This window comes from Plectrocnemia conspersa, unplaced genomic scaffold, assembly GCF_051122295.1.
Source record: "Plectrocnemia conspersa isolate PC_06_02 unplaced genomic scaffold, ASM5112229v1 ptg000007l, whole genome shotgun sequence".
In the NCBI taxonomy this organism is placed as follows: Eukaryota; Metazoa; Arthropoda; class Insecta; order Trichoptera; family Polycentropodidae; genus Plectrocnemia; species Plectrocnemia conspersa.
This window is the reverse complement of record NW_028277171.1, coordinates 12,120,631-12,148,462: the sequence shown is the minus strand read 5'-3', so window position 1 is coordinate 12,148,462 and position 27,832 is coordinate 12,120,631. Positions and strand designations below refer to the sequence as shown.

General features: G+C 33.0%; 3 protein-coding genes across 5 annotated transcripts in view; 1 reads left to right on the top strand and 2 right to left on the bottom strand.

Moving 5' to 3' along the window:
* Positions 1-13,065, bottom strand: part of Ncc69 (sodium chloride cotransporter 69) — a 45,337-nt gene extending 32,272 nt beyond the window's left edge. The window contains exons 1-3 of one of the 2 annotated variants that reach the window (XM_088188536.1): positions 12,438-13,065; positions 6,478-6,593; positions 3,302-3,416 (exon numbers count right to left, since the gene is read on the bottom strand). In XM_088188536.1, the coding sequence (XP_088044662.1) occupies positions 3,302-3,416; positions 6,478-6,593; positions 12,438-12,854 (648 nt within the window). In that variant the 5' untranslated portion in view covers positions 12,855-13,065. Of the gene's footprint in view, positions 1-3,301; positions 3,417-6,477; positions 6,594-7,649; positions 7,807-12,437 lie in introns of those variants that run through there. The other variant, XM_088188537.1, reaches the window with a different exon arrangement.
* Positions 13,066-15,616: 2,551 nt separating this feature from the next.
* pygo (pygopus family PHD finger) lies at positions 15,617-19,219 on the top strand. The gene is made up of 3 exons (XM_088189083.1): positions 15,617-15,913; positions 16,299-17,827; positions 17,909-19,219. Exons 2-3 carry the CDS (start codon positions 16,377-16,379, stop codon positions 18,027-18,029), a joined length of 1,572 nt encoding a protein of 523 aa, XP_088045209.1. The 5' UTR covers positions 15,617-15,913; positions 16,299-16,376; the 3' UTR covers positions 18,030-19,219.
* Positions 19,220-20,859: 1,640 nt separating this feature from the next.
* Positions 20,860-26,047, bottom strand: LOC148233940 (tubulin polyglutamylase ttll6-like). Of its 2 annotated transcripts, XM_088189081.1 has the most exons (14): positions 25,742-26,047; positions 25,553-25,660; positions 25,345-25,460; positions 23,891-23,942; positions 23,439-23,826; positions 23,125-23,382; positions 22,926-23,054; positions 22,225-22,378; positions 22,053-22,124; positions 21,803-21,978; positions 21,645-21,743; positions 21,317-21,575; positions 21,130-21,258; positions 20,860-21,065 (listed from the first exon to the last, which is right to left on the bottom strand). In XM_088189081.1, exons 2-14 carry the CDS (start codon positions 25,650-25,652, stop codon positions 20,961-20,963), a joined length of 2,037 nt encoding a protein of 678 aa, XP_088045207.1. In that variant the 5' UTR covers positions 25,653-25,660; positions 25,742-26,047; the 3' UTR covers positions 20,860-20,960. The 2 variants fall into 2 exon arrangements, with proteins under 2 accessions (XP_088045207.1, XP_088045208.1); XM_088189082.1 differs by lacking the exon at positions 25,553-25,660 and having other exon boundaries at positions 25,878-26,025.
* Between the last annotated feature and the right edge of the window lie 1,785 nt (positions 26,048-27,832).

The following is a 27,832-nucleotide window of genomic DNA, read 5'->3' as shown; positions in this document are numbered from 1 at the left end:
TCAATTTAAGAGTTGCGAAACATACATTTGCTGTTTAAACCTAAAACTAACCTACAATAATTAAACAAACCCAGCTTGACCTAATAAAAGTTCTGATACTAATTATAGTTTTAGAACTTTCATTAGATCATGTTCAAAATACAAACTAAGCCAACTCATCTCTCAGAGAAAAATAAGCAGAAGAAGAAATACAGATACATCGCATCTTACATATTGCACTAAAGTTAGTCTGCACTTCGATATTGCACCATGTTTTAAAAATATTATGGCTATCATTACGATATAACTACAGACTTTTATATAAAGTTGGTTAAAGTGTATTCAAATTCAATTTTGGTCGATATAAGGGCGCAATAATAATTAAAACGCCGTTGCAGTGAGAACGCTCGTTACCAAGCGTTCTCACTGCAACGGCGCCGACACGATTTTATTGCTTTTTTTTTACTTCTGAGAAATAATAATTGGTCTAAATTCGGTTTAGTTATGCTTCATTCGATTATCACTTACTGTAAGTTGTAATATTATTATAAAAAGTCTTAATGTGAACGCAAGATAACTGAGCGTTTCCACTGCGACGGCACGATTTTATTGCTTTTGACTTGAATTATTAGCAAGAGCGTCATTTGGAGAGGAGGCAGGTGGTGGCATTTGCCACTCCCCCTTGAATTTTACCAGAAAAATGCATGTCACTTCATGAAATATTATACTATGAATTTTAATGAAATCGAAATATTAAAATAACGACCACTGACTATCTAATTTTTGCCCTCCCCCTTGGAAAAATCTGAAATAACATCGCTGATTCTAAACCAGAAATTCTTGGGTTATCCTTAAAAGAAAATCTATAAAACAAACAGTCTCGAATTATTTTTTTAAATATGTCATTTCAATTAGATCATATTGGAATACATTTTCATTAGTAAAATATATTTTTACCAATGAAAATATAATTTATCGTTTATCTATAATATAGTTTATCGTTTAGATGAATCTAAACCCTTTAGATTTAGAACCATCATTGCTCCCGTATGTTCCTTTACAGAATCCACACCAAAAGCATTCGATAGATTAACTTAAGTCAAAATTAATAATAAAAGAAAAAATTCAAAAAACAAGAATCACAATCATTTTCCTTGCAACCAAAAATAATATCTCAAGTTACGTATGCTTATAATTATTTTTAAATCACTTTTATCATGATTAAAAATTCTAATACTGGTATTGTAAGAAGAGCTGTATAAAACGGTGTATGTTTAAGATATCTTTTTAACAATATTATATTTCGACTTTCCGACAGTGTGTAATGCACTTGACTATGTACGTACACACACCTAATGCATATTGAAACATCTCACTTATATATTTCCCTAAGTACACGTCCTTATCTCAACGGATAGATAAATAATTGATAAGGTTTAAAAAAAACATTAGTTATGGAATAACTACAAAGAGATGCGCACGTAAACGGACACGAGTTTGGGGGCCACTACACGAAAATTCAAATCAGCAATTTTCCGCATTAAATTTTCAAATCAGTTTCAGTTTGTTTCAGCGAACGCTAATTGATGTTCAAGCTAAGCATGAAATTCGGGCAGACTTGAAAAAAAAAGACTCAACACCTTCTTGTATTTGAATAGTTGAACATGTTTTTAGGTGACTCAAAACTGATAGTTGGAATCGTAGGCGCGGCAATGAGGAATAGCAGTGCACACACTAAAAATAGAGCGGAACAAGTTCATTGCAATTCAAAGAACGTGTCCAGTGTTATATTGGGCAAGTCTGAATTCGTGGGTAGGGTTTCTTTATTGGCGCATGCAAAAAATATCGGTTCAGGTTCAGTTGGCACAATCAATGGCACATAACGGAATAAATGTCGATATATTACCCATTGTTTCAACAGTGTTTGTGCTTGAATTCACGTTTAGTGTTGGTGCTAAAAAATATTGCCTTTAAAATATACTATAATTTGAAAGACAATTGACAGTAAAAACTTGGTTTTTAACTTTAAAAATATATTCATACAGCAGCGCTTATCCTACATCAACATCAATTACCGCTTTTCGGAGAATTTAGGGCGCTGAATCAAGTTTATGCGAGACGTTACTTAAAGAAGAAACACCTCTTTTGCTCAAAAGGTAAATAAAACATATTGTTATTACAGTTTATATGTAAATAAAAAAATTAATAACGAATATTTAACTAAAGAAAATCCGATGTTCTTAACAGTGAAAGTACTGAACTTCCTGTTGAAATTAAAAGTAAATAACAAATAAAAAATCAAGACGGTTTAAAAAATGATCACAGCAAAATAAGTCAGAATCTTTAGAAGCAAATAAAATAATAAATTCTGATTTAGTCCAAAACAGAGATAGCGTTTTCCATGTATATGAAAATTGACGCGATCAGAGCACAAAGGGCGTACTCGACAAAAAACCATTAAGAGAAAAACGAGATTAAATTTTTTTCGTATCTCTGTCATAACTACAATATTATATTGTCGAGTTCAGAACGACAAAAATCAACAGATTAACCTATAAATTCGTGATTTTCTTATAAAATAGGATCAATCTCAGCAAAATAAAAATACGGCTATAATCTCTATGAGATGGGGATTAAATTTTTCAAAAAAAATTTTTTTGGTCAGATGTCAAGTTCGCCCTTTATATTCTGAACGCCTCAATTGGTTCTTCAATATATTTTTTTAAGATTTATTTATACTTGAGCTAAGAGTACGTGCAATGAATGGCAACTAAGGAGCGAGATTTCTAAAACTAAGCCTACGTATACACAAGATTAACGCAACAATTTGATTGCTAATGATTTCATCTCAAAAAACGAACTTGAATATACAACTCAACGATAGTAAAAAGCGGTTTATGTTATTTATTTTAATTAGATTTTTTTATTATCTTGATGATATGAAAAAGGTCGAGAAATCAGAAACGCCAGTAACGTGTATTTGCGCAACTTTACGAGTTTCATTGACGAATTAGCTATCGAAAAATGAACCGTTCCAAAACTAGATTTCGCTACTACACAAGACGTCCTTGCGCCTCGATATCTCCCTGTCTTCGACCGGTTCCATCAGTCGACAACGTTGCCTGTTCAATATATCTACTACTACAAGGTAAATGCAGCAAGTTCAAGGAATACCCGATCGAGAGGCGCCATGCCCAAGGACTGGTTTGGCAAGTCGGCGTACCGTGCCAAGGACCTGACGACAACCAGTTTGGCGTTTGACAAATCGAAGGCAAAAGAATACCTTTGGGGTGCAAATTTTCGATACGGTGAAAGACCTTACCTTGAAGCTGAGAGTTGCGTTGTGTAATTCGTCGAGCGTGGGGCGATAGGCAGCGTGTATGGACATGATGTTCCTGTAGTTATCCAAACGAGGTAGGGCTTCCCTGGTGAAGTGTCTGCAAACGTCAGAGAAATTATATATTATACAATTATTCATAAGTCATAAAAAAAACATAAGACCAGAATCGTATTTCAATGACGTGATATAAGATGTGCCGTTTCGCAATAATTTACGTGTTGCATGGGATAAGAACGTAGGAGCACGTGTATATTGTTTATGTGCATATGATTGAAGATCATTTTGCATAATGCTTTTGTATAACACGAACTGCTCATAAATACCATCAATAGTTGGAGTCGATTGATTAAGAAAGGTATAGTATTTTATATAAATAGAGATTTTGTACTTAAATGTTATTATTTTTAATCAATTTTAATACTATTGCGTCTTAGAATTGATGGTATTTCTTTTGCTTATGTTCCAGTTTTTACAAAGGTACAAGGCTGTTCTTCTATTTCTATATAGATAAATACAATTAAATGTATATAAATATAATTTACTGTAGTGTTACCTCGGTTTTCGTCGATAATCCGTCCGAAAACAATCGTTGAAATCCGAAACCGACGAAAACCGAGGTAATGTATTATAAATATACTTTTATATACAGCTCCGCACTAAAATAACTATACTTATTTGTTTTAATAAGGGCCTTTAAGACTCTTATCAAAACATAAACCCCCCCCCCCACTTCTGGATGGCTACTCAACTCCCATACTATATTGAATCATATCCATTCCAAAATTTTCTCAGTTACACTCTAAGACCCTAAGGAAAATCTGCATGGACCTAACTATGATAAAGAAACATATTTAAAAAAAAGACGAACAAAAAAGTATGTTTGTTTTTATTATTTTATTATTTCCCGTTGAGCATATTAGTGTCGTCGTGTATGTTAAGAGTTTGCTTTCAAGAGGAAAAGTTGAAATTATATGTACATATGTAAAAATGATTATAATGACTGTTAAACTAATTTAATTGCGCTAAATCGTAATCCTAAGCAATACCAACTACAGACAGAGATTTCTCTATGTCTGTATGTCCTCGTTTAATATGAGAAATGTTGTCCTAGTAACACGCAGTTTTTTTTAATGTATTATATATTTATCCAAGCTAAATTTTATCACCGTGCGACAAAAAAATAAAATACCGCAACATCAATTCACATGTATGACGCAAACAATAATTGGAAAAAAACGGCTACATATTTTAAATTTATAAAAGCTTTGAAAATATAATTATTTTGATTTTTATGTTATACTTAAATTGTTAGAGGTTTTCGTTTTTTTCTTGAATTAAAAAAATCTTAATGTAAATGTATCAAAATAATACAACTGTAAATGAAAATAGCTATAAACCAGTAACATGTATTCTAACCAGGGCTGTGGAGTCCGAGTCGTGGTATTTTAGGAGTCAGAGTCATAAAATATCAACCGACTCCATCTCCTTTATAATTTTAATTTTTGTAATTAGTGTTTTAAATATATTTTTTTACTTAATGATTATTTTATAACCTTTTATTTTTTTATATTTTTAAAATCAACATTATTTTTATTGCTATCAATTATACGCTGGAAAAAATAATCTTATTAAATTATTAAATCGGAATCGGAGTCGGTTCAGCAGATCTGATTCTAACTGAAAGTACATATGTCTAAAAATCATATTGAAATGAACGTTTTATAAAAAAAATTGGTGTTAATGAAGCCATATGACATAGCTAGTTCTATGCGAATAAGAGCTAATTCGACACCTAAAACATAACAAAATGGGTCACGATAAAAAGGTGAGACGACTGCTTTAAGTAACGTTCCTGAACGGGGTACAAAATAACCCCAAAAATCGTATCTTCCCAATCGTTTGTTAAGTGTCAATAATTTAAAGTAAGCACCCCAAATATTATAAAATTAAAATAAAACATTGACAAGCAAATAATTGATTTTTGTAGCAAAAATAAATGTGAAGTAGACGTTTATATGTTACGCAAAAAACATTTTTTTTAAATAAAAATTATAAAAGTAGGGATAAAAAATTTCAAAATGTTATCTACTTCTCAGGCACGCTGTATTTCTATAATTGTCACATTAGTCATAATATTCATAATCTAATTGCGAAACCATAATAAAATGCAAATTCTTCGAAATGTTTGAAAAAACGTTTGAAACGAGATTAAGAACAATAATATGTTTCATTATTATGAAAATCTGAATGGGGTTAGTTTATACCCCGCACAGTCAGCTATATGTTTTTTTTTTTCGTACATAAAAAATATCGTACCTGATCGACGATTATTGAAGATCTAGCCAAGACATGTAAAATATTTTTTACTTTTGAAATCTAAAACAATTTTAAATACATGTATGCAAAAGAGACTTTTCTATTAAATATTACCCTTGTTCACTAAAATTCTATTTATATTGTTTTATAAATAATCATTAATTTAAACTAATTATGAGTTTAAAAATTATAATATTCATAGCAATAAATATAACAAGAGTGCTTCTAATGTGTTTTTCTGCAATGTTGATTTATGTGCTATGCTAAAAATATACAAGAATGCTTCAATTTTAGCAAGAAGCATACAAAAATAGAGTACACAAAATTTTATCAATGGAAAAACTGGTAAATACAGTCAATATTTTAATGTTAAGTTAGCGCCGTTTAGCATATCGCTTATTGTTGAGAAGTGCCGATATTTACGTACCAATTATTACTACGAGAATGAATCTTGTCTTTATGACTGAGTTCAACATTATCGCTTTAACCTCACATTATTATTACATTGCGTATCGTTATTACTACATATGACAAACATCGTTGAATCTCATACAACACAGCATATTTTTAAATTTCAAAGAATTAATAGCATTACTTTATATGACACTACTTATTCATTCATATGATTATTTTATTCATCCGATAAAATATGACGTATGTATGTATTTATGAAACTGCACATCTTAATGTTAGTCACGTATTTTCACGTATGATTAACATTTCTGAGGATGTTAAACCAGGAAATGTTTTATTATTAAGCTATGTTATATTTTTATGGAGACTTATGGGTTATGTTGCGTTGGATAGAGCAACTCTAATTAATAAATTTAAAAAAATCTCACCTGAAACTTTTAGCATATTTCGTATCATGAACATATGAGTCATTGTGGGATGTTAATGGATCGTCACTGTCATCCCCAGAATGTTCGTCACTTGTGTGTCCTTCAGCCGCTTCCATCTGTAAAATTAAAAAAAAGATTCATGACCATGATTCATTTCGGTGAATATGTGAGTATATGATACGCCCAATTGGGGTAATTGCCTATTACGCGAAACAGGCAAACTAATTGACAAACACATTAACCAGATATACGCTGAAAAATAGTGCTTTACTGAAATTACATTTAACTAACCAGTGACTGATATTAGCAGAGTGGGTACGAAAGGTCTTAAGTTCATTCGCTATCAACGAGGCATTCTCCAACTACTTAATAACAACATATGTATTAAATAGGCCAGCACGAAAAACAAACGGTAATTAAATAAGCTGAGTTCAAATCCTACATGAATCATTTCAATTTCTTTAATGTCAGAGGTATCGTAACTAGTTATAATTCAAAATTACAATCCCTTGGAAATCGACGCATATAATGCCTATTGTTAGTAATATATCAATATATAAATTACTAAAATCGTACCTGATTATAATCATGTATATGGCATAAACTAACAATATATTTATAATATTAAAATAATAGATTTCACAGTTTGATAAACTGGCAAACGCGCTGACTTTGGCGCAATAATACACTGTATACAGAATCCAAAAATATCAACAAAACAATCTAGTCAAATATATACAGATATTATATTAGTATGCAGTACTTGAATTGAAATCTGTAAAACTGGTTTTCTATTGATTCAAGAAAGTATATTTTCATATAAAAAATTAGATTACATTGAAATTATACAAAATGTATACGTACTTAAAAAATCTTGATAATATTTGTATAATAATATAATTTGATTTGGGTCATATACATTTTTAATTTAGATTTTTATATATGCATATATCATATACCTGCATAATTGAATAAGTAAACGCCTCATTCTCCGTTAACTCTACATAAATATACCTATGAGTCCAATGTGTGTCAATAAAGACTATGTAAACAAAAAACACATGCTATTTACACCCGGAGTTTAATGAAACACTAATGCAAGAAAAAATGGTACAAAAATACTACTCTAATAAATAACTTCTTAAATAAATATTAATAAAAAACTACATTACTTTTTTTGCATCTTTATCTTTCGATTCAACAGCGTCATCGTCACCAAAATCAAAAGTGATCGTCGTAAGATCAACTTTAACGTCGCGTGGCTGTTTAACCATGGTTAACTTCTTCACTGCTCACACATGCGCACAGCTACACCATTTGTTGTACACTGACGATTTGGAACTCTACATGTGGTTACTAAAAGCCGGCGTGGTTGAAGAAGGAGAATGTGCAAAAAGTGAACGTCTACACGTCTGCGTTCGTGTCTACGTATTTTCGTATGAGTCATAAGTTTTCAAAGAACACATTATAAAAGGCTTAAAATCTTAAGAATAACTGTTTTCTAAAATTATTTCACTCAAAAGAGATACAAAGAAATGGTTTCACAAGATTTTCCCTGTATAGCATGTGTCATGTCGTATAAAACCCACAGCGTAAAACGAAACTAAACCCTATTCATTTTTTTCACGATTTTTTCTACGAATTTTTAATTCTCTTCTTTTGTTATAATATTTTTTAAACGTTTGTAACTGTAATCAATGCGTGTCTTTCTGTTTGCAAATCTACAAAAAACTCGAGAATGGAATACTAAAAACATGATTTTTTTATACTCAAGCATGCTACAATTTTCTAAATCTACAAAATTATTTTTCAAAAATTAATATAAATGAACATTCATAAATTAAAATATATATTACAGTACATACAATGGCTTAAAAAATGTTTTTTTTAGAGGAATATAACTTTAAAATGAAATAAAACACATAAAAATCGTGATAATCGTCATGGTATTGACTTTATTGGAAAGATAATTTTATGCCATTAATGTTTAAATATGAGAGCCGCGACTGATTCGAATAAATCATAATCTGGAAGTTCAATTTTTGACCACTTTTTCGAGCAGCTGGGGCCGTATCTCGACAATAACGCGGCGAATGTTGGCTTCCCTAGTCTTCCACCGTCTCTGGCTTAATAGCGTAGACAAGCGACTTCATATATCCCTTTAAAAAATCACACGATCTTGAGGCCAATTCACAGGTCCATCACGCGAAATTATGCGCTCATCGAAGGTTTCCTTTAATAAATTGATTATGGCGCGCGCGCTCTGTGGCATGTTGTACCGTCTTGTTGAAACCAAAGCTCTTCCACATTAATTCAATTCAATTGGGGAACGAAAATGTTAGTAATCATGGATCTATTGCGCTATCCATTTACTGTAACGTTCTGGCAGGGATAATTTTTGAAGAAATATGGACCAATGATTCCACCACTCCCATAAAGCCCACCAGTAACTTTTTCTGGATGTAACGACGTCTCAAGGGGGGGGGGATGCCCACCTGCCTCCCCCCCGCACAAATAACATCCCTGAGTATTGTGTTGTATTCTGTTTTGATACGCACGTTTAGCAATTACATATATATTATTAATTTTGATTATAAAACTAAATGGATCTTGTCCTAAATCACAATTTGCTTATAACCAAGTATCTTCTTACGCTGTGGATCACATACATATGTATGTACATAGATAATGCGTGTCATATGTGACTCAGTCTTTATGTTTTGCACCCTTTTCCACTGATTTTTTGGCGTCCAGATGTCGGGACTTAGCGATCTACGTACATAATAAATTCGTGAGTCATTGACCCGCCGAATCAGGATGACGTAAATGACACAAAATAATTTGTGGAAACTAATGGAAGCTGGTTTTAATCGTGCTTCATGGTACAGAAATTGCGAAATGATGATGATCACAGACACGACAATAGTGGTCTTTATTTTGATATAAATTTTAATTATGAAATAAATTATATAGTACTGCTCATGGTGTGTGGCGATGACTATAAAAACCTCTTAGATATACGTATATAAGGATATCATCATAATTTTGAACTTATTAAAATGTAAATGAAAAAATATTATTCTACTAAAAGTTAAATTTAATTCCGAGTGACTTTTCAAACTGCATTTTGTCCATACAAATTATTGTATGTATTAACACGTTTGGATCAAAACGCATTTTGTTCATTGCTCTAATCGCATCTAACTGTCATTTCGAAATTTGTTAATATGTGGGGGAGCACGTATTTATGCCATAAATTATTTAAATAATATTTCAATAAATTAAAGTGTTTTTCAAACTTAAATTATACAATAAAAAAACATATTACAAGACTCAAAGGTTCATGACACCTTTAGGTGCCCAGTGCACACTGGCGATTTTATTGATGACTTATATATCTGTCATCCGCGGTCAAAGAGTTAAATCCCATTAATGTTTATCAAACAAATTATTAAATTTATTTTTTATAAAAGCTTAGCTGATTTATTGAACTGAAAATCAATGAACCACTAACAAGTAGAGTTTATAATGTAAAATATAAAATCTAACGATTTAATGAAAAAAATACTGGAAATAATCAAAAAATATTCACCATTAAATTTAGAAAGTGTCAAATGTGGTTCTAAAAACCCTGTTCCGGAAATTTTGACAATAAATATCTACGTAAGGACGAGTAGTCCTTAGGGGTTGTTGGTGAGAATATTAGGGCTGCCATCCAAGCAGGTCCGATATTAACGATACAGAAGCTAATACAAAAGCTCAAGGTGTCGCCTACATCAGTTCACAGACTTTTAAAAAGCTAGGAAAGGTGTCAATATACAGAATATGGGTATCTAATAAATTGTCTGAGGAAAACCTCGCGCAGCGAATCTCAATATACCAATAATTAATGATTCTAGAACAGAAAGATTTATTTTTGAGTCGAATTGTTACTGTAGATGAGAAGTGGATCACGTGACGTAAAAGGCTGTGGTTGGATGCCAATCAACCCCCAATTTCAACACCGAGAACAGGATTACACTTCAATAATATAATTTTATGCATTTGGTAGAAAATGAATGGCATAACTCATTAAGAAATATTGGTTTAAGCAGAGAATTAAGACAAAGTGTACTCAGATAGTTCGTTTAAAGTGACACAGACCATAAAGAGACCTTCCCATATAAATTAAGGAAAATCCAAAACAGTGCTCGCCTCGTGTATCCAAAAACACGATAGAAAAAAACAGCGGATTTTCTTGGAAACTTCTTTTTCACACACCGTATTCTTCAGACAATTTGGTTACAACTGCGGCAGTTATCATGTCCTCAAAAACTGTTTTATAGCATATATTATATTTGACATAAAACTATTATTTCTATTGAAATCTACCAAAAAATGAGATAGCTCATTAAATGTTGCTGCATTATGTTGATTACATTATTAGGTCACACATAAGAATACAACAAAATTTAAAAAATAACAAAAATATTAAATGAAAAAAGTTAATTTGATATCTAATGAACCATTTTAATGCACAGTTTTTCCAAACGCTTATAAAGCTGTTGTGGCCTTCAAATCATACCTTGGTGAAATTTTATTTTATTCTTTTATGTTATATTTTTTGGCCACTATGTACATGAATTTATACATTTTAGCCTTGCATGTAAACATAATTACTCCATTAGATAAATAAGTCGTCAGTTCGTATTTTGACGATTGCCCTCTTACACCTGTTTCCTGTATTTTATATATAAATTGATATAGCGCTAAAATATAAAATAAACACCTTTCGAAGCGCATATTTCAACCCCCCCCCCGTCCCCGTCCCTCCACATAATTTGCAAATCCTGTTAAGATATTTTTTGTTCGCTTCTCCTGTATCTTATTTTGAATAAGAAATGCCCTACCTTTTACAACATGTAATTAAAACATATTGCGTCTAAGTCACCGCATTTATTAGTATTTTCCAAACAATGTGTCTTATTAAAATCAACCTATACTATTGAAATTGACATGGACAACCTTCTTTTTAGCACCCATTTAGGAGCTTTTCATTTTATGAACTGACAGGAATGAAACTAATTAAATACCTCAAGGGAAAAACAGGTTAACTAACATAAACGTATTTTTCGATATATTTAGACATTTGCAAGTTGCCCTTTATTGTATATTTTTAAGAAAAATACAATACAAATTAGTTTTATTGATGGATGATTGAAATGATAATAAAACAAAAGCTGTACCATTGTGAAATTCTCTCTGTTCAATAGTCTATGAGAGCATTTAAAAGAAATCTTTAGTAAAATGACTATATTTCGTTAGAAATATCCTCAAGCATTCTTATTATATTTTTTCAATAGAAAAATAGTTAATGAAAATAAAAAAAATTCAAACTTAATTCTACCACAGATTTATGAAACGGGACATATTTCTTCTTCTGATATAATTTTCATTATTGCCATAAATTATATTTTCGGCAACAACAGTTAACATGTTCATATAAAAGTCTTTGTTTGTTTACAATGTATCAATTTTAAAGATGTAGGTATTACTAAAATGTTGACTATTTTAACAACAGTAAACATTCTGAGAATAATCGCAAGAAGGAAATGAAATACAGTTTTTGTTTTTGTTGTTGAATAGAGAGAAAATAATTAATAACATCTTAATTTACGACTTTTTTCAGAACAAAACTTAACTTACAATTTAGTAAAACTGAACCAAAAACATACAGAATATAGAAAAAGATAAGTTGTAATAGGAAGTTGTAATAGAAAAATATTTTAAAATCAAATTAATAAAAAATAAAAATGAAAAATTTAAATAAATTAGAATATTTTAATTATGCTTTCAACATAAACACAGTATATGTGTCAAATGTATATAATTAAAAGAATGAAGTATGAATTGTCATTTAGGTAATGAAACATGAAATTGATCTAATTATTACTATGTATATAAAATTGTAATTAATTTACCTGAAATCTTGTAGTCGACGGCATGTTCTTGAACCTAGAAGGTTTTTCGGTGTTTCTGAAGCTACTTTTGGTGATTTTGCTCTTATTCGAATTGGTCAAAGTGGTATTTTCAGAAACTTCTGCAAACTTATCTTGATCGTCTACAGCTCCGTTTCCTACCGGTTTCAGCACCAGTCCCGCTTCGGGGTCTTCGTTATCCACAGGCGGAATGTCAGGATACTTCGGTCCTCCGTTCGTGTTCGCCATCGACTTGGCCGAGCTGATTTTCCTGAATCTCCCGATCACGACGTCGCTGGTTTTGCCGTCGGGACTGGCGCTAATGGAAGAATCCGTTTTGCTTTTCAGATTATCCATTTCGATGGGAGTTTTATTATTGTGATCGACAGCAGCGATGCCGTTGCGTTCGGGTGCGAACATGATCTCAGTTTTTTCGATTAATTAAATTTTGATTTTAAACAAATCGAAGCATTGTCGTTCGACTTCGAACAATTCCCGATTCAAGTACCACGGCTTTGTATGCGTAATAGAAGTGTTCTGCGAGCCGGCAATATCGACACGTGCACTACGAGTCTTCTTCCGACGCGACGCGGTGCAGGAGTCCGCACGACACGAGAACGTGCTTACGACTGAACTCGCAACGATGAAAATATGAGTATATAAATCCGAACTGCCCTTTAGCGGCAACTCATATTGAAACAAATTCGTAAAACTCGCGAAAAGCGCTGAAAATTTAACGCCCGAATGATTAACTAACTTTTAGATCATCCATATTCAAATTATGTTGACAGTTCTTTTATGACACACGTATTTTTTACCAATAAAAAACATTAGCAATAGTGGCCTAAAAAAGTTTTATACCGTGCAGATTCCAATATTTTTTAAAGTGTAACTGTAGAAAATAACGCATATTTTTTCGGCCATTAAAAAGTAATTTAGTTACAATTAACAATAAATATGTGTTTTAAATGAATTGTACAAATGTAAAGGTAGAAATATATATTTAACAGATGAGCAAGTAATTAAAAAAATACCAACTATTCGTCGCAAGTAAAAAAATATTAATGACAGTAATGTACCGACTCTCAAGATTTACAAAGCTTTAACATAGCACATATACCAAATAATCCAACTTAAACAATAGATTATATCATACTTTCTCAAAAATATATTTTTAATTTATATAATTGCTCACCAAACTTGGTAAAACTAACTTTAAGAAGGTAAAATTACCACCTTAGACAAAAAACGTGGTATATTTTGTCGTTTACTACCGCGCATTATTTACCCATATTTATTTACAAACAATATTTTCACTTTGAGAAATTTCTTCATTTAAATAAAAAAAACAGCAACTTATATGGTTTATATTGTCGCTAAGTGAAAAATTCTCGAATATGTAACAACATCTAATGGTTTCAATTGAAAAAATCTGCTGCAGTAAAAAATTTTAGTATTTTCATTTATAAAAAGTAATTAGAACAACAATTACAGTTAGTAGCGAAAATTTTATACATTTGTCTCTACATTTTACAGAACGTTTGATAGGTGTGAGGTAATAAAATGCAATTTATAATTAAAATTAGAGATTTTTTCATTTAACAAATCTACATATTAAAAAGTTTAATTGCATACTCAACAAATATAAAAGTTCAACTTTTGGAAATCTTTGGAAAAACATTACTGGCAAATACATTTTTAAATTGTCCTATTATTTGTATAGTACAAATTTTGCTCTCGAATTTATATTTAAAAATTAAAGATTTTTGTGTCTTTATATTTTAACATATAAGAGAATAGATACTATTCCTCATAATTCATCGAAGCCAACCGAGTGAATGAGAAATATATTTTCCATACTTTAACTATTTATCCGTATTCCTCTTTTATTTTAGTGAAATTAGCCGTCAAAGTAGCCATAATAACAAAAATTATTATTATATTCAATAATTATATTTTTCAAATGGCCGGTTTATGACAGCTATTCAAAAATTAAAGCATCCTTTTAATAAAATTAAGATAAAGGTTGAAGAAAACTAGCAGTTCAATATTTTCGTTAACAATAATTTATACAGATTACAGATTAAAATACTATACATATTTCCACATTGGTAGCAAAAATACTCGTATTTTATGACTAGCTGTAAAATATTAAAGTTCCATCTATTTGGTTTTGTAACAAGAATTAAATATGAATTTTACGACTATAAACGATTGAAATCGGGTTCGACGTAATACGCATGCGTTTAATTTTGTAATTACACACATAGTAAAATTTAAATGCATTATTCATCCGCCTATGCGTGCGTTCGCTAAGAATTAATTTGATATTGAGAAACTCGAAGATGAAACCTGCACCCTGCCTCGACTGCGTTACGCAATATGCAATTTAAAAGAATGTGAATCTTCTTTCAAACGTCGCATGTAAATCGTACCACGTGCTCCGATAGTACGCCGGCATTATTGATCCTTTTCTTCCCCTCGTCATAAAACTTGTTTCCATTTTCCGACTCTCCCCTCCGTATACGCAGACTCGAATCTCATCGCACACGAGTGCAAGGTGTATCGGAGTTGAAAAAAAGAAAATGACGATGATAATGCATTTAAGCGTTTTAAGGTCTTTCGATTTTGGGTCAGCGCGTGCTGCGGCTTCGTCTCCATTGTGCATTTTATTTATGCGCTCATCGCTTTTATAATATGTAAATCATTTCAGATGCAGTCTATTGTGTCGCTCGAAGGCCGTTCGGAACGCGTTTGTTTTGAAACTCGATACGCAGGCGCACCGGTCTTAACTTTCTATAAATGCAATATGCGCTCTGAACGGAAGATAAGCGATTATAGCGCCCTCTTATAACGACCTGTACAATTATCATTATTTATGGTTCTGTTTTTAGATAATTTTTTTTTTTTAATTTTCATATAATTTAATCGTTAATATGATACAATATATATTATTCAATTTAATCGTTTATAAAAAAAATTAAATTCTTACAAGCGTGTGTCGTAATATTTGGCCATAACAGTATATTTAGCGTTCACGAATCGATCCATGAATAAGAGAGAAAATACGCATTTTAAAATATAGAAACGATTTAAAAAATTGATTTAAAAATAAATTAGGGTTTTTAGTGCATTGTTTTGTATTTTAAAGAGCAAATTTTTGTATCATAAAGAGCAAAATTGGGATAGGGGTTTGAGCGCGCCGACGTGACGTTCGCCGGCGTCCGCTCGCACTCGCTAGCCGTTCTATGTGTTTTTGGCACGGCGACAGCGAGCGAGGTGCTCCGGGGCGCTCCGTCCGCGTCGCTCGACGACCGATTGTTTACGTGCGTGCGCGGTGCGGCGCTGTGTGGTGTGCGTTGCCAGTGCGTGCGCGTGTGTGAGTGCGGTGTCGCCATGTTGGTGTGCGGCCCGAAGGCGCCGGGCCCCCGCGGCCGTCGGTGTCGGCCCCAACGGAGAGTCGGAGCCACGACTGACCGGTAGGTGTCGTACGTTCTTTCCGAGTGACCGCGGCGTCGTCTCCGTCAAAGGCCGTTCGCCTCTCGACGACGCTCCGTTTCGCTTCTTTCTGAAACGTCGTCCGCCATGACGGTCCATCCTGAGGAGGCGCCGCCCGTTCCTTCTCTCTTTCTTTCGACGAACACGCCCGAAGGCGAGCGTCGCCGACGAAGCGACGCGCCCGCGCGCTCTCGCTTTGGTTATATTTACGTTTCGATCGGACCCCCGCGATCGTTCGTCTTGTGCCGCCTCCGCTTATCGTCTTGCGTTCATTTAAAATACCGTCATAAACTCTGTAAAGAGATCTTATCTCGACTCGCTTTCCTGGTTGGGTAATTAAAAAAATTGTTTTATCGTTCGTTTTAGATTCTGCGAGTGCTAAACGTCCTTCAGAGTGATGGTGAGACGACCTTTACTGCGAGAGCGTAGCGAGCCGCGCGCATCATGAGTCACAATTTGGCTGGAGTGCCTCCGTACAGGCTACCGGGCGCGGGTCTCGGCCCCCCGGACTTCAAGCCCCCGATGGACACGCCGAACCCTCCGACGCCGGCGCCGAGCAACCCCAAGAAGAGGCGGAAAACGTCCAACGCCGCCAACAATCAAATCGCGCCGCAGCCCCCTCCCACCGTGCAGGATTTGCTGCCTCCACCCCTGACCGGCTACGGCGACACCATCGTCGCATCCAACCCCTTTGACGATTCGCCCATCGTCAGCCACAACGGTCCGATGATGGGTCAGAACGGCCCCGGCATGGGCATGATGGGTCCCATGCACCCAATGGGCGGCTCTCCCATGAGGCATATGAGCCCTCTGCCGCACATGAGTCCCATGGGCCAGCAGATGCCGCAGCGGGGCGGAATCAGCCCGATGGGAAACATGAGCCCGATGGGACACATGGGTGGCATGTCTCCTATGGGCGGCCCCAACATGAGCATGAACAATCACGCGATGGGCCCGGCCTCGCGGTCGATGGGCAGCCCGATGAGCGGCGGGCCTCTCGGCAGTCCTATGAACTCGATGCCGATGGGTTCGCCTATGGGCGGCGGACCCATGGGCAGTCCCATGAACAGCATGGCGTCGATGCCTGGCGGACACATGAGCAACAGTCCTATGGGTCCACCCCTGCACAGTCCGCTCGGCGGGGCGTCCATGAACGGCCCCATGGGCTCCGTTCCGTCCGGTATGAGCGGCCCCAGAATGAACGGTCCGATGGGACCCAACTGTTCCAACGGATCGATACCTTCCAATAGTCAGATGGTCTCGAGTCCCATGGCGACGGGAGCGCTGGGACCGGGCCACTGCGGACCTGCCAGGCACGGCAGTCCCATGGGACCCAACGGCCCCATGTCCAACTCCGGCCCGATGGGTTCCATGGGCCCCGGTCCTCCGTTCGGCGGCTCCATGGGAGGGATGAGTCACATGGGTCCCGGTGGCCACATGGGACACGTCGGTCCCAACGGTCCGATGGGACAGAACTGTTCGATGGGCCCCAACGGACCCATGGGACCGAACGGATCAATGGGGCCCAACGGGCCGATGAGCATGGGTCCCAACGGACCCATGGGACCCAATGGAGGAAACGGCGGCAACGCGATAGGAGGCTGTGGACCTCTGGCGAACATGAGCAACATGGCTGCGATGGGAGGGCCCAACATGCAGGGAATGGGCATGGGGATGAACCATCAGATGGGCCAGATAGGACCCATGGGCATGTTCGGACCGAAGCCCATGCCCGTCAGCGCGGGAAAGGTTTATCCGCCCGACCAACCCATGGTGTTCAACCCGCAGAATCCTAACGCCCCTCCGATATATCCCTGCGGAATATGCCATAAAGAAGTGCACGATAACGACCAAGCGATATTGTGCGAGTCCGGCTGCAACTTCTGGTTTCACAGGTAGCGTTTTAAATTGATTTTAAACTAGCTGAATATAGAATAATATAAATAGTCACATGACTCGTTTCATTTCTTTTTCAGAGGATGCACGGGTCTCACGGAGCCGGCTTTCCAGTTGTTAACGGCCGAAGTTTACGCCGAGTGGGTGTGCGACAAGTGCTTGAATTCGAAAAGCATACCTCTCGTGAAGTTCAAGCCGTAATGCACGTTGAGCGGCTTCGCGCCTCGTAGTTAGTTAGTGTGTAAGTTTCGAACGTCGACGATTACAACGTTCGAGAAATGTGTCGTGCTTTAAAACATAACGTGGACAATAATGGAGGTTGGCGAGATTCTCGAGCTGAAACGCAGCGAATATATTATAGTTAAATTTTATACAGTTTTTAAAAGACGATTATTTATCCTCGCCGACGTTCGAACCGTTAGTTTCTTTCACGTACGTCGATTATCGAGATTCGTGCGTAAATTGAGTTCGTTTAATCCTAGGAAATTTCTCGGCGTGTCGAAGTGCGAGGTTTCAAAAGACTCCTCGACGCGAAGAGGTCGGATCATTTGTATAAAGTATAGAGTATTTTATTTCTTTTTTAAACAATGATTGTTGCTTTCTATGTAAGATTTTATAAATATATAAATATATATTTGTAAAACGAGTTCCGACGCGAGCGGCGGACGTTGCACAAAAATTATATAGCGAGTATTAGCGGTAATCTTATAATTTTAACAAATTATTTTTAATGACTTCCTCGGCCTGTAAATTGTAAATAATCATTACGGATTATACAAACAACGTTTACGCTTTATTCTGTATTGTCAGTACTTAGTTTAATGAGTTTTAAACGAACGCTTGAAATTAATCGTAACATCTAAGCGAGAGGAGTTTGATTAAATACTCAAGTAGATAGAATAGCATTTTTGAACATCCTCATAATCATCTCTCGTATTGAAGTCAAAATTTGTGTAAATTATATTATATCGAAACCAAAAACCGGGTGCAAGATGTCGTAGTACTTAATTTCTTTGACGAGTATCATATATTGTTGGAGATATAGTTATGTATGTATGGACTTAAATTCAGAACGTAATTGAGAGAACTTCTATTTTTATACTTGTGCATTTGTTTGACTTCAATCGTTATGAGAATGATAGTTCTTAAGAAAGTCGATTAAAATCAACTCAAAAAGGTATTCATAACAAATCGCATCAGTTACATATTATTTAATGACATTACTAAAATAAACAGTTTTTTTATGTTATATTTTTAAATCGACTAAAAGTTTCGACTCGTTTGATGTAATTTGTTTAAACAAGTTTTTCTGTGTTAATTATACATGATATAATGCATGATTTTTGTAACACCTGATTTAATAAAATCGTATAATTTCGAACATGGAAAAATATATTTTTTTTGCTAATTTTCCATATTAATAAAACTAACGGATCAAAATTAAATTTCTCATGTTTTCTAACTCTAAATTTACGTAGACTATTTTAATTTAAAATGAAAAAGTTCAACTTTTTAAATTTGAATAAAAATGTTTTACTTAAAAGTGGATGCCTTTGCGTGTTTAAAAAGACACAGTGATAAATAATGTTGCTTTTTTAAATACCGTTGAAATTGTTTTTAACGTCTTGCTTTAAAACGGTAGCATTATTTTAATTGTGTCTTATGATGTATTTATATACACATATTATATACAATATATATTTATTATATTAATGAAAGCTGTTAGGAGAATGAATGCACAATTTTGTAACGTTGATTTCTTCATATTTTTATATGAAAAATTGGAACAATCAATTTTTTAATATTGCATCGATAAATTTCATGCAGAAAATTACACTTTCTATTGGTATTTTTAATTTTTTAATCACATAATCAATGAACGATACCTCAGAAATGAATAAGATTTAATTTGATAAATGATTTTACACAATTGACAATGTTTTCCGCGTTTCCCGAATATGACAAAATGAGACTTGATATTCTGATTGAGTAATTATATAAACAGTATTTTTTATTTTGTTGATTTGTCTCCTCGTTTAAACATAGCGTAAAATCATATATTTATAATAAATTTATATTTCTTTATTATTATTTCAAGAAGATTAGTTACGACTAATTTGAGATTCGAATTTCCATAATCGATTTTATTTTTATCATTTTTTTCTCTTTACTATCTACGAATATAATTTATTTATACGTTTACTACTTCGATCAGGAGTCCCGGTCGATACGATAATATTAATTCATTTTTAAGTGTTTTACTTTTCCGTATTTTGTCATGTTTAGAATTTATGTTATTTATGTATGTATTTATACGTAATGAATTTTTTTCTATTATGTGCCATTTTCCTGTTTCTTTTTATCATATGTGATAATTTGTATTGTCGTCTGCAGTCTTAATAATTATTATTTATGTATATTTAGCGTTATTTTAACTTAACTCTCGGTGACTCCTGATATTTTTATTGTTTCGTCCGTGAAATGTATTCTTATGTAATTGCTCATTTTAATTTTAAGAAATAATGTAATGTTAAACTTCATAGTTTAAATTTTAACGTGTTTTACCAGTTCCTATCTCCGTATTCTATCTCGTTTTCATCAAGCAAAAGATTAGATATTTTTTATGAATCGGAAAAGGCTGAATAATTTACAATTGCATCAGTTTTCATTAATTATTATTTAGCAAATGTAAATATTTATTTTTCATTTAGAATTATTTTAATACCTTCTTTTTTATCTGGAGATAATATTTTAACCTGTACAGATTTTTCTTTCAATCAGATTTTGTTAGGTTCTGTATTCGTAACAAATTTATAATGCAGACTAATAATTTGTTTGTATACATGAATACAAGTTTATATATGCAAACATTTGTGTATGTTTGAATATATATAATAATAATCGGTACCTTTATATAAATATTAATAGCGAATTACAAATATTGTTCGACAAGACCGCCAACAAATCTGTGCATAGTTTATTTTTTATTATGTGAATATTACTAAATATCAGCAATAATTAATAAAAATTGTTATATATTAATTGCAGTTTTAATATCATCCTTTACAGAATAGTTTTTATGAATAAAAATTTATAAACATGTATAAACGTTAGGTACTATTGCTATCGTAATCATTTTTTTGAGTCTTCTTTTGATTTCAAGAACCATTTACAATTAGAAATTTTTTTCTCATCTTCCACTTTTAGAGTTCCGACCGCTTTCATCATTTGGTATATCTAAAAAAAAAACAAAATATTTATTATATACAATAAAATTCTAAATAGTACGTATTTGTATTACTTTTTCTAAAAGGCCTTGATTTTCAATAAGAGCTCCCCTGTAAGCGAGATCTAATAGTCTTTTTCGTTCTTCCGATTCTACTATTGGCACAGGTTCAAATGGTCTATAAACAGTTTCTTTATTTCTTGCCTGTAATGCGAATGTGCTATGAATTCTGCTTATTAAAAAAACTCAAAGAAAAACTTACAATATTTGGTAAAATGACTTTGTTCGTTCTTTCTTTTCTATCTTTACACTTAGTTTTAGTGATTGAATCGTCGAAACATCTCAAATCTTGGTTCATCGACGGAAGCTTAGATAAGTTCTTTAGCTTAGCTTTGGCTTCATACTCTTCGCGCTGCTGTTTAACACATTCTTCTCTTGCTCTTGAGCTCATTGTACTAAGATATAATGTATTGGAAGGCTGTTCGAAGAATTTTTCATACTTTTCATCCGGATAGACGCATCTAGAGATATATATTACATATATACATACATATATTGTTACAATTATTTCAAATATTCATCAATAATACCTGTAATTTCCAAGATGTTCCCTCTCCCATTGCATTTGTTCGTTCCGCCATACTCTTTCTTTTTCTTTTTCCATAGGAGAGTTACTACCGTTGACGCTTCTAAGGAATAAAATATTTTTATTACAAAGATTTGTTTTATAAATTTACCCAAAGCTTACGACTGCTTTTGAGTTCCATAAATAAGTCTCTCCTTCACTCTGCGTCGATCTTCTTCCAATATTTTTCTCTTATCACATCGCCATATATTGATGAGTGTCAGCGTATCGGCTATGAGGCTTTCTTTAATTTCTTTGTCTATAAGAGTGTCAGTGTGGAAGCTCGGTGATTGATTTACCTATAAAATAATTTATTTAAAACATATACAAATGTATTATTTGTATGTATATAACCCATAAAGCAGGTTACAACCTCTAATATGTACGGGTTTGCGTTTTGATCCAACAGAATGTCAAAACCCAATATTTCAAAGCAAGCTTGAATCTGGATTAAAAAGTAATTTTATTTTTTTCAATTATTTCTATTGATTATTATGTACTTGAAGGCGTTTTAAATATTGATGTAAATATGTGCAACTACAAACTGTATCGTGTGATGAAAAGCAAGAATGATAGTTGTGCTTCAGAACAGGCCATGCTGATATGATGGTTTTCACGATGGCCTGATCCACAGATTTCCAAAGGTGTTTGATATCAACGCCCTTTGGCTCTAACAAACGATTCAATGTAGATATTTTCCTAGAATGATACAAACGATATAAATGTTAATGATATATTTGTAACTAACTAATTACTATTTTATTATAGTTGATAGATATATGAGAAATAGGCCTTGCTATTTTTTTGATCTTTTTAATGTTGAGAAAACATCATTTATGTATTTTTTAATTCTGGAAATAACATTTCTGAGTTCAATACCTGTGTATGAAATAACTATATTCATAAGTAGTAAATATAATTAATGCATTATCAGTTTACATGTGTAATGCAATATACAGCTAGTTATTATTTATTTTTAAATTTTTTACTTAAGTCAGCTTTGTAAGAAGCTTAGGTAATCCTGATGTATGAGAAAATATATAAAGATTTGTTTTAAATTAATTTACAAACGAAAGTAAAGTTTTGTAATGAAGATGTAATGAGTTTTCAGAAGAAGAAATGTATGCAGTGCTCGTCATATCGCTGTGTCAATGAAAAAACATTGCAGTTGATTTTAAAATGGTAACATCATGATTAATACAACCATCATGAATAATTCATACTTTGTAAATAACTAAATATAAACCGTTTTATTCCAGACTCGTGATTGTTGACGTGAGTTGGATTCATTTTGTTAACTGCATAATTCGTCAAATGCATGAAAATATTAGCGCAGTTGAAGATGTTGGGATCGGCGTATCGAATAGTAGCAAACCTGTAAATACACCGGAGTTTCCTTATTATTCATCCATACATAAACAATTTATATAAGATAATAAAAAAACCTTGCTAATCCTTCGTTATAAACATAAATTCTCAGTGGATCGCAAGAAGTGATCAACGAATAAACTCTGATGTCAAATTTATATCCGTCAATCAGAAAAGGCTTGGTTATGTAGAGTTGGCATATAAGTTTCTCTGACTTTTCCACCTCTTTGAGATTTTTTGTGATGAATATACCTCTACCTTGACTACCAGATTCCGGCTTCATAATGAATATTTTATTTTTATGCGTTTTACTGTAGTGTAAAACATCACTGAAACTATAGAAAAAAATATTACAATATGCTTTTTTTTGATATCATATCCTAAGACATACTCAGATGGCAAACACCATGTTTTAGGGAAAAAATCATAATCTTTCGGAAAGCTTTTTTGCATCCTATTCAGATTTTTTGCTAGCAAATCTTTTCTGGATATTTCATTCATTCCAGGAAAATGGTTAATTTTTTGAAAGCGCTTCATCTCCTTTGCTTTCGATACTGGCATGTTAACGTCCGTCCATATAATGTCCCAAACATCATTTTCGCCGACTTCTTTTAATGCGAGAGTAGTCGCTATCTTTCTTACGACATCGAATCGGCAATTTGCGGTACATATTGTGACGATATTCTTGTTCTTTTTATTTTTCTTGCGTAGAACAGCTTTACATCCAAGGTCATTGTATGTCGGCTCCAAATTAATCGTCAGATTATCTTCCAGTTTGACTTATTTGTAAAAGTTTTTTATATTAATCATTTGCTTTATTTTATTTCATTTTATAAAATTTACCTGCTTTTGGGCTTTGGCTTCTTTTTTTATATATTGGACTGCTTGTACATAACTGAAATTCGTATTTTTAATATATTAAGGATGTGTATCGTATTATATATTTTATTTACGATATTGTGTAATATACAAAAATCATGACTCAATTAGTCTAATTGAGCAATGCTCTATAGCTACTTTTAAAACTGGTTTTATGTGCAGTCTGGGAATAAGAGAAGCATTATTCTAGACGTAAGTTCGGCTTCAAAAGAATTCAATAAAACTGTATATAATGTGTTTCTTAGATTTTTGAAAAGCAAAAAATTCTCTTCAATGATATTCGGAAGTTAATAAAAGATACATTTTTGAGATACATAAACGGCAGCACTACTAGCAGAGTCTACAAATTGAAAGGGCTTATTTACTATGTTAGTTCCGTACTCTTACATGGCTGTAAAACATTTTCGTGTAAGATACGGACCACAAGAAGAATCGAAGCATTTGAACAACAGATTCCCAACTGATAAGAGAAAACTAAAAAATATTGACTACTATAAAAAATTTAATCGGTGTCTATCAAAAAACTCGCACAATTGGAGAAAGACCCATCAAACCCTGCACGTTAAAGATTGTGAAATAAATTTTAAGAAACACTCGCAGAAAGTATTTTGAAAACGGATTTCTATTAAACGCACTTGTAAAGGACCTGAACAAAGGCTACAGTCGGTGCCAATAAAAAGGCTAATATAAATTCGAACGGTCTGTAGAATGTGCTTACATGTACTTAATCAGCATTTCGTTAAGTTACATAATAGCCAAGTATACATTTTTTTAAATAATATCGTAACGCAAAAATTCTAACTATAGATATTTAGTAAACCATAACAAATAGGCTGTTTTTACCCAAATCATTGCATTAGCCAATCGATCAAGGATATGAAAGGCAAAAGCACGTCAACCACTTTGCTTCCAGCTTAGAACAAACGAGAGTTTACCAATACAATAGACCAGTAACTAGTATTGGAAAAACCTGGGTTCGAATGCCATATTCTATCTTGTCTGGAAGATCGGAATTGATGATTATTAAATAATTATAATTCCGATCGATCAACACATGGTTAGTTTTCCTAGTTTTTCCTTATGTCATGAATGAATATTGTGATGAATAATTAAAATAAAATTGTGCATAGTGACATATATTGATTACAAGCTGAAATTATAATTTATAATTAATAAAATAGACGTCGCTGATATTTAGACTTTGATTTTAGTCTGGTGTTCTACTACTTACCAAGTAGTTGCTGATTTTGTTTAAATTTTGTAACACATTAGTTTAATACTTGTCAGTTGCAATGGAAAATAACAGAAATAAATACAATTGTGATAAAATTATGTCCTCTGTGTATTAGGCATAGGAAATAATACTTCGTGATTCCAAATTAAGATACATACTATTGAAATGAGTACTTTCAGCTTACCTTCTGTATTATTTGAAGCGAATCGCAATCATTTACTTTTAATAAATATTTAATAATTTTGTCTTCTTTATATTTATAACTATTTGTTATTACTCCATTTAAATATGGCGATTCATCTGAAAATATATATATTCAAGTATAAAAATAATATAAAATTTGATTGCAATACAAATAATGTGCAAATGTTTTGTGATAGAAATGAACGTACGTTTAGGTTTAGCTATACAATTTAGAAAGCGATTAGTATCTATAGGTATATCTGTAGTTTTTTTGATTTTACGGCTCTGTTTTCTGCAATTATCGTACATTACTCACACTGTAAAACATATTAAGCATTATTATCAAATAGCTTTACAAAAGCTTTTTATATTAAAACAAAATGTGAAAAATTACTAACTGTGCATACTCATCAATTATAATACATTCTAATTGGTGTGTGGAGCGTAAATAAAATAAAGCGTATCGAATTTACATAAATTTTATTTACTTATTTACATACAGATCGTTAGAGCGCTACACAAATATCGATTAACCTGCGTATAGTGCTCGACACTCAAACGTACAAAGCGAGTAACAATACATATTTTCATTTATTTTCTTAATTTTATTACATAAAAAAACGAAACAAAAACACGGACAAATTTAAAAAATGCTATGTCAGTGTCGAATCGGCGACGTTTCGGCCATAACAACTGATTAAGTGGCCAATCAATACGTAAAACGTCAAAATGCACACTTAACAATAAAATGTGTTATGTATAACATAATAATAAACTGCAATTTTTATTGTATCATAATAAAGACTTTTAATATAGATACAAGATATTTAAATAAACATAATAAGCAGTATGCCTATTAGAATTCAACTTATTTATTATAAATTTTACAATTCCTTAACCCTTTGACCACGGCTGGTATTTTTGAACGTTATTTCGCATCTTGCTAATATGTGAGGGAGCACCTATTTATGCCATAATTTTCTTGATGCTATATATAGGTGTCATCCGCGGTCAAAGGGTTATATCAGTATATTCAATAAATTATATTTAAAGAATAAGGTTTACCCTATTAATTTCAATGGAACGCAAATAATGAAAACATATTCACCATAAGCATATCCAGTTGAAATTGCTGACTCAATAACATACTAAATAATATATTGCAGCACAACAACGGCTCATTTTTCAGAAAAACTATCTCAGAATTTTCCCCTGAAAATCTACTTTCTTTAAGTAAAAAAAAAACAAAAATTTGACGTAGAAAAATTTATGTTATTTTGTGTACATATCTATATTTTTACCTACGAAACATAAATAGTAAGATGGTGTAATTAATAAGATACCTTAATGTTTATATTGTTAAATTATTCATTTAAATCTACGTTCAAAGTGCTGTAAAACATGGTTGTTAAAAAATGTCCACTAACACTTAAATTTAATGAAAGATTTGCTAGAAGGTCCTAAAGATTGGAGGAATTATATGAGATTAGACAAAACCGCCTACAATAAGCTACTAGCATTGATAACACCGGCAATTAAACGACAAAGTACTGTGATGGGCGGCTCGAATCTCGAACAATACGATACAGGCTTGGTTTGTGTAAACCAAATCTTTGCGTTGCAAAGATTACACAAGCGGTGCTTTCAGGATTACACGGTATACCATCCTTTCGTCCACACACACAGGCTTCGGTATACAAACTAGTTTGCGCAAGCAAGACTTTAGTGAAGCCTGCACGTGTGGAACCCTCTGGACTAGTGGCCATAATCCAAGATAAAGTAGAGCTAAAACTTTTATTAACCGTCTTTAAAATTAAATTTGAATTCCTTATTTGTTTCTGATAATATAAGTTATTCTCGCAATTCTAGATATTCTTTTGTATTTTTACTTGAAAAGGATTGAAAACCCCAAAAGAGTCTGCAAGAGTCAACAATACGTAATCAACTCTTAATAATGTTTCGTAAACTGGTTGGATTCTACCCGTCTTAGATTTTGTTTGTACATAAAAGTTTTGCCACAAATGAAAAAATGTTGCAAATATGTTTTTGTTTTAATCAAATTAAACTCATCGTCTTGGACATATTTGATTTGTGGAAGACAATATCGTTTGTTTGATTTAGTTATATAACTGCATGATTGCAAAATGAATTCTAATATTTATCATTCAGAAGTTATTTTAAATGTTCTTGCAATCTTAGCGAATTCACCGCTTTATTTAACCATTCGATTGTCGCAATATTAAGTGAAACACCGCTCGTCGCAATGAATCTGACAGATGCACGTATCATTTTTAATATTATAAATGAAAAATAAAATCACAATTCTTTATTATATAATGTATTAACTTACAACAATAAACTTAAAAAAGAAAAACATCATTAAACTTTTGATAAAAATACTAACCACAGCATTTTAACCATTATTCTATGAACCACACAATAAAATCGGTAAAACTTGAATATTTAAAATATTTACGCAGATATTTTTA

Excerpts from the sequence above, each read along its gene's own strand:
- LOC148233940 (XM_088189081.1), bottom strand. The coding sequence starts at position 25,652 with ATGTACGATAATTGCAGAAAACAGAGCCGTAAAATCAAAAAAACTACA. Across the intron at positions 23,943-25,344 it reads CGCTTCAAATAATACAGAAG|TTATGTACAAGCAGTCCAAT; the intron begins GTAAGCTGAAAG and ends TACGAATTTCAG. Across the intron at positions 23,383-23,438 it reads ACATGGTGTTTGCCATCTGA|TTTCAGTGATGTTTTACACT; the intron begins GTATGTCTTAGG and ends TTTTTTCTATAG.
- pygo (XM_088189083.1), top strand. The coding sequence starts at position 16,377 with ATGAGTCACAATTTGGCTGGAGTGCCTCCGTACAGGCTACCGGGCGCG. Across the intron at positions 17,828-17,908 it reads TGCAACTTCTGGTTTCACAG|AGGATGCACGGGTCTCACGG; the intron begins GTAGCGTTTTAA and ends TTTCTTTTTCAG.